Source organism: Populus alba, chromosome 4, assembly GCF_005239225.2.
Source record: "Populus alba chromosome 4, ASM523922v2, whole genome shotgun sequence".
Taxonomy (NCBI): domain Eukaryota; kingdom Viridiplantae; phylum Streptophyta; class Magnoliopsida; order Malpighiales; family Salicaceae; genus Populus; species Populus alba.
This window is the reverse complement of record NC_133287.1, coordinates 18455028-18468893: the sequence shown is the minus strand read 5'-3', so window position 1 is coordinate 18468893 and position 13866 is coordinate 18455028. Positions and strand designations below refer to the sequence as shown.

The 13866-nt window shown below is 34.1% G+C and overlaps 2 protein-coding genes and 1 long non-coding RNA gene across 5 annotated transcripts; 2 read left to right on the top strand and 1 right to left on the bottom strand.

Moving 5' to 3' along the window:
• The first annotated feature begins 1212 nt into the window (after positions 1-1212).
• On the top strand, positions 1213-5685 carry LOC118040450 (WD-40 repeat-containing protein MSI2). The gene is made up of 6 exons (XM_035047398.2): positions 1213-1673; positions 2523-2846; positions 2951-3094; positions 3964-4088; positions 4610-4705; positions 5326-5685. Exons 1-6 carry the CDS (start codon positions 1341-1343, stop codon positions 5555-5557), a joined length of 1254 nt encoding a protein of 417 aa, XP_034903289.1. The 5' UTR covers positions 1213-1340; the 3' UTR covers positions 5558-5685.
• A 240-nt stretch (positions 5686-5925) lies between these two features.
• Positions 5926-8958, bottom strand: LOC118040451 (basic leucine zipper 23). Of its 3 annotated transcripts, XR_012169681.1 has the most exons (4): positions 8812-8958; positions 7453-8402; positions 6736-6873; positions 5926-6436 (listed from the first exon to the last, which is right to left on the bottom strand). XR_012169681.1 is itself a non-coding variant. In XM_035047400.2 (3 exons), the coding sequence occupies exons 2-3, from the start codon at positions 8227-8229 to the stop codon at positions 6850-6852; spliced, it is 801 nt and encodes a 266-aa protein (XP_034903291.1). In that variant the 5' UTR covers positions 8230-8402; positions 8812-8958; the 3' UTR covers positions 6501-6849. The 3 variants fall into 3 exon arrangements, 2 of the variants coding, with proteins under 2 accessions (XP_034903291.1, XP_034903293.1); XM_035047400.2 differs by lacking the exon at positions 5926-6436 and having other exon boundaries at positions 6501-6873; XM_035047402.2 differs by lacking the exon at positions 5926-6436 and having other exon boundaries at positions 6501-6870.
• An 881-nt stretch (positions 8959-9839) lies between these two features.
• On the top strand, positions 9840-13105 carry LOC140955519 (uncharacterized). The gene is made up of 2 exons (XR_012169735.1): positions 9840-12549; positions 12639-13105. It is a non-coding gene; the product is annotated as an uncharacterized lncRNA (long non-coding RNA).
• Positions 13106-13866: the final 761 nt, after the last annotated feature.

Genomic DNA, 13866 nt, shown 5'->3' with positions numbered 1-13866 from the left:
ACCTTGGTGGCCGTTGCTAGCACTACCATTGGCTATAGGCACATTGCCGATGACCGTAGCAACTAGAAGAGAATAAGATAAGAGGTGGAATTACAATCCTACATTTGCATCTTTTATTACATTACATTTAGGCTATATATATTTCCTGAAAAGTGATTTTCGGGAAACCACTTTTCAAACTTTCATGTGTTTGTTTGCCATTAGAAAAGTTGGTCAACGAAATACTTTCCGGTCAATAGAAAACACTTTTCAATTAAGGAAAATTTGATCTGGTTTTCAGGAAAGTGTTTTCTTTTTATTTTGGACGAAAAACACTTTTCAAAAGTTGTGAAAAATTTAGAAATATCATATTATTTGTTGATTATATAATTTTTGAGTGGAAAACACCTTTATTTTTTTTTATTTTTTTATTTTTTTTTGATTGATTTTTATTTTATTTGATATTTTTTTTCACTTTCATTCTCATTCAACCTTTTAATTTGTAAGATTTATTCCTTATTATTTTAATAAACTTGAAAAAATAAAGCATTAATAAGTTATTTTCCATGATATAACCAAATACTGAAGAATGTTTTCCAACTTATTTTTCATTATACTACCAAATATCAGAAAATAATTTATTTTTCTAAAATTCTTTCCAAAAGAAAACACTTTTGTTTTTAAATACTTACACCTTAACAATAGTATTTAATGTATATTGATTGCTTTTAAATCTATTAATGAATAGTCTTTTAAGTATTAATTACTTAATCTTTAATTGAGTATTATTGAAGAAGTTGAAGTAGAAGTTCATCTGTAAAATGATATGAATTTAGAATATTTTCTTTTTATTTCTCTAAGTTTTATTGTCTTATTTTTTTTTTATTGAGAACATTGTTTTTTTCTCTTAAATATATAGTTTTATGATATATTATTATTGTATGTAGTTCAATACAGTTTTGATTATTTTTTATATTTCAAAAGTGTTTTTGAAAAAATTTTTTTTTTTATTTTTTTACTTTAAATTAATATTTTTAAGTATTTTTAGATCATTTTGATATATTTATATAAAAATAATTTTTTTTAAATTTTTTTTTAATATATTTGTATATAAAAAATACTTTTAAAAACAATAACAACTATTCTCTCGACAGTTTATACTTTATGTAGCCAATATCCTTCCGAATGGTGGGTCCTACATAAATCTGCTGGGTTAAATGAACTCTGGCTTTGTTCTAAAGAAAAATTCGTGCTTAACCCCTTTCATTCTTCACAATTTTAGCGGGAAATTAAAAACCCTAAATAAAACCCCCACACAAAAGGGAAAAAGGAAAAAAAAAATCTGCATAAAGAAGATAAAAATGGCAGCAGTGGAGGATGATCAAGAGGCGGGACAAGATCAACTTGACGAAGAATTCTCTGTATGGAAGAAGAACACGCCATTTCTCTATGATCTCGTCATCTCCCACCCTCTCGAGTGGCCATCTCTCACTGTCCAGTGGGTGCCCCTCGCTGCACCACTGCCTCACCCAACTGATCCCTCGTCTTTCTCTATTCACAAGCTGGTTTTTGGCACTCACACTTCTGATGATTTCCCCAACTTTCTCATGGTCGCTGATGCTGTGCTGCCCACTTCCGTCGCTGATGCCAAGATTGGCACTAGTTGCAGTTCTGCGGATTCTGTGATTCCTAAGGTGAGACTTGGTTTGTGGGGTTTATTCAGTGCATGATAAAATTACTGATCTAAAATGTGTTTTTTTTTTGTTTGTTATAAGCGTTTTGATCGAATTTTGAGCAAATTCTGTGATCATGAAGTCGAAAGTTCAAATTTTTGGTTTTGTTTTTTGCCGGAATTAGATGTTTGACGAAATTACTAGCTGAGATGTTATACTTGGGTGTTGGTTTTTTTTTCTTGGGTCATAAGCTGCGTCTGCAGCCTCGGGTCAGCAGTTATTTTATTATTCATGAGGTCAAAGTTTTATTGTTTTTTTTTTAGGTTTCGTTGTGGGTAACGAGTGTTTGAAAAAATCACTGGCTAAATGCTGTTTCTGAGTGTGCTTTCTTGGGTTATGAACGTTTAATGTTGTTTTTTTTGTGCCCTGAGTCAAATTTTGGGCTGTGTTTTACTAGCTGAAATGTTACAAGACATGCTGTGTTTTTGCATGATATGTAGTTTGAACCCCCCGCATTGTTTTATTGTTTTTGATTGATTTTAAATATTAGGTATCAACTGTTACTTTTGTATTTGTGTTGAAATAGTCTATACATGTGCCTTACATACTGGTGATATATGCTTTCTTATTTTCAGTTTCCGATAAAATTGCTGACCTTGATTATTAAGTTATGAAATGGATGTTGCAAATAATTGAATGCTAGTATCCATGTCATTTTGGTTTAAAGAAATGTTCAGTGAACATGAGGTTTTTTGCTGAAATTTTGCATTAGTGTATTGTCTCCTCAATTATCATTTTTTGGTGAGTATTCAATCCATGTCTGAATGAAAAAGAAAATTGTAGCTGAAACCTTTTTTTTTGGATTAATAGGTGGAAATTACACAGAAGATACGTGTTGATGGAGAGGTGAACAGAGCACGATGTATGCCACAAAATCCTGCTATTGTTGGTGCAAAGACAAGTGGTTGTGAGGTTTATGTGTTTGATTGTACCAAACAAGCGGAGAGGAAACAAAGGGACGGCTGTGATCCGGATTTAAGGTTAACTGGTCATGATAAAGAAGGTTATGGATTGTCGTGGAGTCCATTTAAACAGGGTTATCTTGTGAGTGGCTCACATGATAATAGAATATGTTTGTGGGATGTGTCTGCCAATGCTCAAGATAAAGTGCTTGGTGCATTGCAAGTTTATGAGGTAACCTCAGGACCTTTTCTATCCCCATTTTAATCGATAAATTTAATCTTTGCAATCATGGCGTGTTAAATGGTTCATTGTTGGAGTTGGAAATGCTTTTATAGGCCCATGAAAGTGTGGTTGAAGATGTGTCATGGCACTTGAAGAATGAAAATTTGTTTGGTTCTGTGGGGGATGATTGTCGATTAGTGATCTGGGACACGCGCACAAATCAAACCCAACATTCTGTTAAAGCTCACAAGAAAGAGGTGAAGCAATCTTGCCACGATTTAGTTTGTATGCTTGTTTTTCTTGTGTAAGCATGTTTTTGTATTATCTTTTCTATTCTAACCTTCAATCCTGACATTTGAGACCTTATTGGTCCTGGAAGTTGCTACTAGCCTACTTGAGAAATTCTTTTTACTTATCTTATGCTGCTATCTTTTACTTGAACTTTCCTTTCAATTGTTGTTCTATATTCACTAGCTTAAACATTTCGTTCAGTTCATCCCATACTCATTTGCTTGAACTTTCTGTCTCTTATGCCATTGCTTGAAGAGGTTAATATAGGATTAGTATTAATTTATTTCTTGAATAGAGGAAGAATGACTGAATTTTGACTGATTAGAATATACCTGACAATTTAATTCATTGCTTGAAGAGAGGAGCATTGGCTGAAATTGTGACAAGATCCGCCTGACAGTGTTATCTGCACCTGTTTTTGCACATGTTTGTGGTGCATGTGCATTGCTGTATGTATTTATGGAATCATGTCTTCAACTGATTGGTAGTGTTCTTCCAAATGAGCAGATGCCTACCCAAAATTGTCTTACAGTTTAGCTTTTAATTCAACTCGAAAAACAAAAGAGAAGCATGTCATCTTTTAACAAAGATGCAATGCCTGGTGATGCTATATCTACAAGCTGGTTTTTATTCCGTGTCAATAATGTAGTTGTAGTTGAGCTGCCTGTTATCCCCAACAGAATGACAAAAAAAAGTAGTTTTTGTTTTTGTTTTGGAATACCTGCCTGTTTACTTAGTGTAATAGTAGTGACTTTCTTTTGACAGCTTTGCTTTTGAAATCTTCTTTTTGATCTTGAAAAATTCTCTCTCATAACATTTTGTTTCTTGGTACTAGATTAACTATCTATCATTCAATCCATACAATGAATGGATTCTGGCCACAGCTTCTTCAGATGCAACTGTTGGTCTGTTTGATTTGCGGAAGCTGACTGTACCACTGCATGCCTTAAGTAGTCACACGTATGTTTTCTGCCTCTTGCATGATTTCGATTATAGTTGCTGACATAGCTGTTATTGTACTCAGAAAGGTATTTACCCTTTTTGGAATGCATCTGTAAAACTGAACTGTCTTACAACTTTAGGAATTGACTTTCTAATGTTTTAGCTGTGCTATACAATAGCACTGACATTCCCTCTGTTTACCAATTGGAGACAAAAATGGTTATACAGTACATCCGAACCTTGTTGGTATCAAGAATGGTGAAACTTTCTGGGCTTGTAAATCAATGTGTCCATTAACCATCCCCCCCCCCTCCCCTTTATTTTTTTTTGATGAAGCCACTGGCCATCTTATATTAACACTGCAGTAAAATATGTGACCGGTATTAAAGTTTTTGTTTATATATAAAAAACAAGTGATATGTTTTCTGGATGGGCCTGTATTACGGCTGCTGGGTATGTGCTGGAGTTTCTTCTATATTTGTTGTTTATTCCCCATGACATTGACTACTTGTATATGTTACGATATTTATTTCTGACAGAGAGGAGGTTTTCCAAGTAGAATGGGATCCTAATCATGAAACAGTGTTGGCATCCTCCGCTGATGATAGAAGATTGAACATCTGGGACCTGAACAGGTATTTCCATCAGACGTTCATGAATATGTTTGAAGATGGAGTAATTTAGTGTTGATTTTTTTCTTTTCAAGTATGGTGGGGTTTGCTTTTGCTCCATCTGTCTCTCATTTGTTTCTTCTGATTAATGTTCAGCTTGAGCCTTTGTTAAATTCGGTGGAAAGAGATGGGATGGGATTTGGATGATCTCTTGTCCTTCTTCCCTCTATTAAATTTAAAATGAAGATTCACCCGAGTTGCTAGTTGACTGTAGCTTGATTATTAGCAATTGCTGCTGACTACAGTGTTTAGCAACTTCGATTGGTCAATTGTGTCATCCCCAAATCACTGCATTTTCATCATCATGTGAATGCCTTAATTATCCTAGATACTTTTAACAACGAAAGTTATTTCTAGTTTTATCGATAAAGGCTGGATGTGTTTTTAAATTATTATTCTTTTTGTTCAAAAAAAATATCCAAGTTCCCTGTTTATTTCAAGCCTGGATTTCCCTTATTTCAATTCACGAATTTAGAACTAATGCGAACAAGATGAATGGTTACGAACCAGCTCTTGCTATGCGTTGACAGCACACACCAAAGATTGTGTTTAACTTGTCTGACCACAAATTTTGATGCCTTCAGGATCGGCGAGGAGCAGTTAGAGTTAGATGCTGATGACGGCCCACCAGAACTTCTTTTCTCTCACGGAGGTCACAAGGCAAAGATATCAGATTTTTCATGGAATAAAAATGAATCATGGGTCATCTCAAGTGTGGCTGATGACAATACCCTTCAAGTGTGGCAAATGGCTGAAAGTATTTATGGTGACGATGACATAGTGGCTGCTGATGAGCCTCCTCTAGCTGAAAAGTGAGCAAAAAGCTAATCTTTGTAGCTATAATTAGGCAACGAACGGTGATTTGTTTTTCCTTTTTCACCTAACATGGTCAACTTTTGTTAATTTCAACGTTTTATATGCAATTTCTGCAACTTTATGCCTAATACTTGTTGGTTGGAGATGAAAGCCATATGAATGTTTTGTGTTTCATGGGATAAATTTTTAGAATTTCACTTATGTAACTGCTTCCAAAGTATTTATTTTGCCTATGCACCATTGTGCATGCACGATGAGAATTGGAGTTGTGAATTTTGAAGTAGGATCATGCTTGGATATATTCGATTAGGTTATGATTCTCTGACTGAATTTGAGAAATGAATTTTTTTTTTTTTAAGAAATTCAAGTAAAATATCTAAATTTGGCAAGAAATTCTTAAAGAAAAACTTTATGAGGAAAAAAGTAAATAAAAATTTATTTCATTTTTAGTGATCAATTGAAATTCTCATAAAAAAAATGAACCCAATGGACCATATTATTACAAGAGAGCAGGCAAGATTCTCTGCTAACCTGAATTCGTTAGCGAGGTACCTTGCGGAATTAAAGGTTCTATTTGCTTGGCCAAAGCAAGGTCTACGTTCTGGTAACATGCATGTGATCACGGATTTCTATTTTGAGAAATTCTTTTTGAGAATTTATACATAACAAAAAGTGTCTTTTGACAAAAATTTCATGATTTCTTCATACAAGGATAAATACGATCATTAAGTCCTCCACTGTGAATGGCAAGGCTCGCTTTTGTCTCCTCTGTACGTACCTTCCATTAGACAACTTGGACTTTTGATCTCATGTTCAACGGGTGAACCAGGAACGAGTCTACCTAGATCGAATCATCTTATAGGTGGGATCTGTGTTTCACTGAAACACAAAATTCATTCGGATGGTTTAATGTTGTAATACTAAACTTTGAATAAGATCATGCTTGAATATAAAGAATAAGATTGAATCAAGGCTTTGTAAATATAAGTTCAGCTTTTCATAGAAAATCATAGGTTGGACTCTACAAAAGATCCACCAAGTCTCCATTTTCCAAAGCGCTTTTCAACCAATATCACAAACTAACCCAACCACCAACGGGGCAGCTACAGCAGATAAAAACTAACCCAATACGTAGATGAAATGCATAAATAAAAACGGGAAAATAATTAAAAACTAACCAAACCCAACAAAGCATCTTGATGAAGCCGATGCTGCCTCTCAACATAAGTACTTTGGGGAAGCACATGTATCCTCACAGAAAAGGCTGACCTTGGTTTGGCAGTTTTTTCAGCTTAAACTTGCTCCACGATCCCCTTCTAACAGATAAAAACGCCACAATCAGTCACAAAATCCATATCAGGTTAATTAGCTACTTGATCAATATGACTACAAGAAGACATCGACATTGTATTTCAGACCATTCAATACATCTTAACTTTACATGTATCTGGCAACTACCTTTTTCAAAGGTGGTAAATCATATAATAACACTTTTCTCCAGATTGGGATCATTTTTACAGGTAACATACAATGTGAATGAGATGACCTTTTGAGATGAAATGCGAACAAGTACCTTATGCAAGCTTCCATGGATGGTTCTCACTCATACCCCTTTAACATTTACTTCATTCGCTATATGCAATCAGAGTCTTTTATCAAAAACACACTTGCTCCACATGCTTTATAGTTGCATGTTAAACAAAATTCAACAAGTGCTTTAACTAATTTTCCACAGTTCATCCTCCTACAGTCTATAGTAATAAGGCAAACAAGTGTAAGATCGAGGTTTTTTGAAAAAATAGATCAAACCAATTATACTCAAGTTGCTTGTTAATCAATCTGCTCATCCCACATTCATGATTTAATTAAACCAAAATGATAACACTAAGTTTCACCTTTCTCTTATTTGTACTGGAAGAATTGCCATTTGTTGCTACATTCCCAAGGCTACACCCTGATAAGCCTACCATTCCTGAATTCTGATACTCCATACACTGAAGATTCTCAAGCTCACAACTGCTAAACCCTTGCCCATTCAATGGTGCACCTTCTCCACCTTTGCTATCCAGCACAGGACGCTGGCAATACATCTGGCCATCACACTGTATGTTGCATGGATTCATCACAAGAGAACCAGGAATATTTGGATTGGCCAAATTCACATTATTGGCTGATTTCTGATATGGAAATGATCCAATTTCCCCTTCAATCCTCCCCCTAATGTCCACAAGCAAACACTTGAGTCTTGCAACCTCTGCCTCCAATGCAGCCTGTCCTTGCAGCCTCTTCTGTAACTGCTGGTTCAAAGCTCGCAAATGCTTAACTTCATCCTCCAAAGATGCAGCCTTTGCCTTCTTCCTCTCCCTATACTTTCGGACAGCCTCCCTATTGCCTGACGATCGTTTCTTTGATTTTTTATCCGTGGACTCCGCAGTATCATCACTCACAACCTTGTCCTCGGTAGGGGGCAAAATTTTTGTATGCACATGATAGCAAGTGTGTGTGTGAGAATAGTCAGGACCGGGAGGATTGCATGTGTGTGTATGGGTACAAGCATGGGTGTCCTTCAGTAGCTCATCCAAGAAATCAAAAGAACAACTGCTTGGAATCTCACCGATATTTGGACTAGATAACAAATCTTGGTTTGAAAAATCTAACTCCCCATCGTCCATTAAAGCAGAAATTTACCAAACAAAAGAGAAGCAAATCCAAAATCCAGTGAAGAAAATATGAATTTCAAATTTTGATGCTGACCCGGATGATAATTTCACTGGAGTGCCACCCTTTAACAGAATTCAGCAACACCCAGATGACAAATTAGTGAGCACAAAAATGTACTCCTGAGCTGCAAATGAGGAATTTTAAGTAAGCAAATCATCCAAAACCCAAACACAAAATGCTATAGTATCATAAATTCAACTAATTCAATCACGATCCAGATAACAATTCAAAGTAAAAAACACAACAATTCAAACAGTCATTAAAAAAACAACAACAAAGAGAACACTTTACAATGACATGAAACTAAAACAGAGAAATTAAGACAATACTTCGATAAAATTAAGGTTTATGTGGCAATGACAGAAAGGCAGGGGTAGAAATAAAAAGAACAGAATAAAGGTAGAATCCATGAAAAACCATAATCATCAAAAGAAAATTGAAACCCTAAACACTAGGTGGCATTTCCTCAAAAAGGATAAGAGTAACCCTAAAAAGAAGACTAATAAAGCTAAAGAAAGTGAGAATAAGCGTACCAGAGAAGAGGAATTTGGTTCTTATTCCATAAAAGCAAAGCTCTCTAACGAAGTCGACAGAGATAGATTCTTAGGACTCAGAATTTTAGAGGCAGGTACTTGAGGGACTAGTTTGTAAATTAAAACATATTGAGAAATTGCATGGTAGATTTTGCTTTATGGTATGAAGACATTTCTTTGTGGGCCATACTAGTTGAGAATTTTCTAAATCACTACCGTCCACTTTTTAAATTCTGTTTTTCATATCATGTAGAGGGTCCACAAGGACTTCAATCGTGGGGCCCACAAGTATGGATATTTTATGATTGGATTTGAAGGTGCTTTTATTGTATTTAAGAACTTAGTTATTCGTCTGAATTTATTTATAAGTAGACCTAACAAAAAATCTAATAAAAAATATTTATTTATTTATTTATTTATTTTGGATCTTTAATTTATTTATTTCCTGTATATTTATCTAATTATTTTTAAAAAATAAATAAAAAATAACTAATCAAATGTCATAAATTATTCTATGTGTATCATTTTTTTTTAATCTAGTTTCTAAGTTGCATGCTGTTTATACCATCATGCAAATTAATTCATAAGAAAATACATCATGATTCTAATGATTTGGTATTGATGTCTAAACTGTTCTATTCTCCAAATAAGTAAATAAAATAATAGAAATCAAACCTATTTGACAAAGAAAAAATAAAAAGAAAAAAGAAGAAGAAAATGAATTCTAACTAGAAAGGAGTGCATAATCACTTATCAAGTAAATCATTATAATGAGAAACTTAGCATATAAGATTTAAAATTTATCTTGCTGGTTTAACATCTAAAATAATGGGATCTCATTTAGCAACCCAATAAATATCCTGTTCATTATAATGAAACCCTTCTAAGACTAAAATTGTGTTCCTAATAAATTGATCCTATCAATTTTTTTAAGCTCAAAATAATATTATTTTAAAAAAAAAATCTAAATTTTCTCTTGTTTGATTCAAGATAGGTCTTGGATTTCAAGTTGACTAGCCTAGTTGAGAAATTAAGAAAAAAATCTGCATAAATAAGGCGAAGGCAATAAGAAACTAAGAGAAAGATTGCCTTTTTTTTATTTAAAGATGTGATTGTTTATTTTCTAGAGTGGAGATAAAGGCCTACGTTTCACGTGTTAGCACATACAAGCCGCCGCGCATATTATTAGTTGCTACTACTCTTCTTGTTTGACGATTCTAAACAAAAAAAAAATCATTAAGAAAGATAACAACTAAGAAAAATCAGATGTCAATTTGCTAATAGAAAGTAAATTTTTGGCAAGATATGGAACAAATAAGACATCTAATAAATGAATATTAGGATTGAGAGACAAACAACCTTTATGAGTGATAGGTAATGATGTACCATTGCCCACAATACAGAGTCTTTACCATTATATGATTTTACGTGATCTAAAATAAAGGGATGATTAGACACATGCGCTAAAACCCCCATGTTTAGGAACCAATCAACTCTTGCCGAGTTATGAAGTGAGTAAGAATCATTGAAAGCCTCAACAATATGAGTGGTTGAAGCATAAGAATAGTGCTAAGGACTAAGGTTGTTAAAATCATGACTTAAGGCGTAGAATTGCCTTAAAAACTCAAAAATTGATAAAATCAGGTTAACATCGAGTGAAATTGATAAAATTGGATGGAATCGCAAAAAATCATGATTTTGGTACCAATTTTACGATTTCAACAAAAAACATATACTGCATTGCAATAATGCAATATATGTTTCCTCTAGGCCAATAACCACATGCTAGCTGTCCACAGTCTCCAGCATATGTTTTTCTCCAGGCTTCAACTCTCCACATCAGCATTATTTTACACACACATACAACATTTACCCTAATCTCTTTCTCTCCATTGCAACCATTCATGATTCAACAATTAATCAGCCACCATGAGATCAATGACTTTCTTTCCATCAACAGTGGTAATGCTCTCTCTTTTTCTCACTTTTTTTTCCCATCATCAACAACATTCTCTTCAGTCTTCACAACAACTAGGAAGTGATGTTCTTCATGAGAGTAAAGCTTAATTGCTTATATTGAATTTTTCTTGCTGAGAATGGATTTTTAGCCCCGGTTGCTCTTTGTCCCATTCCTTTCTTTCTCCTTCTTTTCTCTCCCTTGTAAGACTATGACGATCTGTTAATTAAAATGCAATCTCTCCCTTGTTGATTTGTTTTTTAGCCCTGGCTCCTTTATTTAATTGATGATGTTTCTGTCATATTTTTAGTCGATGCTTGAGATGTTGAAAAGAAATTTCATTTTAATATTTTATCCACGATAGATGTAAGAGGAAATTCTCGAGTTCACGATCTAGACATATCTTAAGGTTGTGGTAAAGACAAGAAGATAAAATGTTCTTTTTAACCTCTATTAAAATTCAATGATTTAGCCAGATTTGACATTTTATTGTAGGATTCTAATCTACTTCAATTGTTCTTAATGTCATGCCTTCTTCTTCTTCTTGCAATTCAATGATTCCATAATCTTACTTTATCTTAGCATATTAAGTTGTGGATTGTATAACATCTGTCCTCTTTGTTCTATTTGGTATCTTTTCTTGAGTAAAGATGGAATCCACTGGCTTTGCTGGATATTTTTTCTTTGTATTATGACCATCAGTTTCTTTTGTTTTGATGTTTATCTGTTGGTGATGTCATCTACTTGTGAACTATAAAATTTATACACCACCTGCTTTAACCCCATGGATTTTAATGGTTATATTTTTTAGTTGGTGATATCATCATTTGTAAGCTGTAGAATTTATTCCTTCCCCTCTTACCCCAATAATTTTGATAGATAATAAATGGCATGATTATGTGTTTCATTCTTCATGGTACTAAAAGATATGTTGGTGCTAATTTGAAAAAAAAAAAATTGTCTTTGCTGTCCCATTTTATAATTTTTTAAGCACTTTTCTTTTGTGTTCTTCTATAAAATTGATGAATACATAAACACATGTTAAGTAACACACCACCAATATATTGTTTATTTTAAATTTATTAATTGTTAATTAATAAAAATATATGGATATGAGTAGTTGAATTGTATTTTTAAGTTACTTAAATTATATATTTTTTTTAATTATGTATTTTAAAATATTTAAATTATGTATAGAATTTTTTTTTATATAATTTTATAATTTATTTTTATGATCTGAATTTATATATATATATTTTTTCATATTGTGTTAAAAATGTGTTTTTAATACTTTGTTGAGGACACTGTTCTGTAAAGTGTCCATCAGTACTGTATATATGGCAACGTGGAGGGCGACGTGCTTGGCCATAATTGCGTCCTTGGTTGCGTGCTGATGACGGGAGAACTATCCAGAGGTGCGAGGTTGCTGTCCAGGATTGGTCCTCCAGTGTGATTGATTCCTCTGCTGCCAGTTGCGACCTGTGATAGTGAAGTCAGCAACAACATAGGTGACGCAACTGGTTCAAATGATTTTTGGAATAGTTCGTAGCTCTTGGCTCTGGAGACAAGGTCACCCATGATGGAAGCGGAGTGAGGGCCATCTGCGCAGAAGAGAAACTTGAAAAATTAGCACCAAGTCCACAAAGAAACCAGTGCACTTTCTCGGTATTGTCAACTGGACGTCCAATGGTGTGTAGCTGGTCGCAGAATCCCTTGAAGACACGGGCAAAGTCAGTGACAGACCTGGTGGCTCTCTTCATCGACTGCAATTCATCCTTGAGGTAGATTTCTCGTGTCTTATACTTGTGATTAAAAGTTGTTTCCAAAGTAAGCCAGACGTCATGAGCGGTGGAGAATCCAACAATTTCAGGCAATGCTTCTTCAGTTAGAGAGAGAAGGCAAAACAAGTGTTGATCAATTGCTTTCCAAGCCAAATATTTGTCATTTGGTGTTTGAGAGCTGGGAGAATCAAATTTTGGAGGTGGAACAATGGAACCATCAATATGACCGACAAGGTCTTGGCTCTCAATGAGGGGAAGGATTTGACTATGGCAAATGAGGTAATTTGCAGAAGATAATTTGACAATGATCATATGAATAAGGGTGGTGAAGGGCAGAGGGGCAGAAGGTTTTTGGTGGCCATTTGAGAGGAGAAGGATCGAAGGCAGGTTAATCCAGAAGCTTTGATACCATGAGAGTATTTTACAAACCACCACATCTTCACCTTCAATGTGGGTGAGATATTCTATTTATAGTTGCAGAATTACATGTACAATTAATTAATGTAATCTTTACAAGAATGAAAATGATCTCATAGAATCAATTACATATCTATAATCAAGGGTCAATGCTTCTAACAATAATAAGGCTATATCATCATAATCTGCAATTGAATCAATTAGCTTCAACAGAACTTGCATTTATATAGATTCCTTAACGTTAACATATGCCATTGGTCAAAATTAGATATGAACGATAGAATGGTAAAAAAAATTGAAAAAAGAAAAGAACACAATAACCTGGGAAAATCTCTTGACCAAGAAAATAATCATGGAAGGATCGTAATTTCTATATTTGCTTCTATAACGTACAAAATCTCTATGTTCCTTTAATCAATCCACTAATATCGCTCTATATATATGGAAACCCTCTCTACTTCGCTTAAATTGTAGGCCTATTAGCTCTTTGGGTTTTTTTTTATTTTTTTATTTTTTTATTAAGCATACTAGTATACATCAAAGAAAGCCAAAAATACCAATCAAGTTCCGAAGAAACTGCTTACCTTGGACATAGTTTACTTCATAGCTTGACAATTTAGGCCGAATAACACAACGGATTCTGGGTTTATCACCTTTTTTTATTAGTTCTGTGGTTTTTGGACAACATAAATTAGTGTTTTGTGGTTTTCAAGTTGTTTTAGGCGTTGAACAAACACTTATGTCAAGGTGTTACCGTTCCCTCCTCCAGGGTATGTGTGGAATGGAGTGAAAGGGGTGCCCTGATAGAGTTGATTAAGGTCAGCAACTAGTTTTTTTAGCAGAAGATTTTGTAATATCTTGATTGTTGATTTGCTTAGTTACAAGCTTGACTTTGATGAG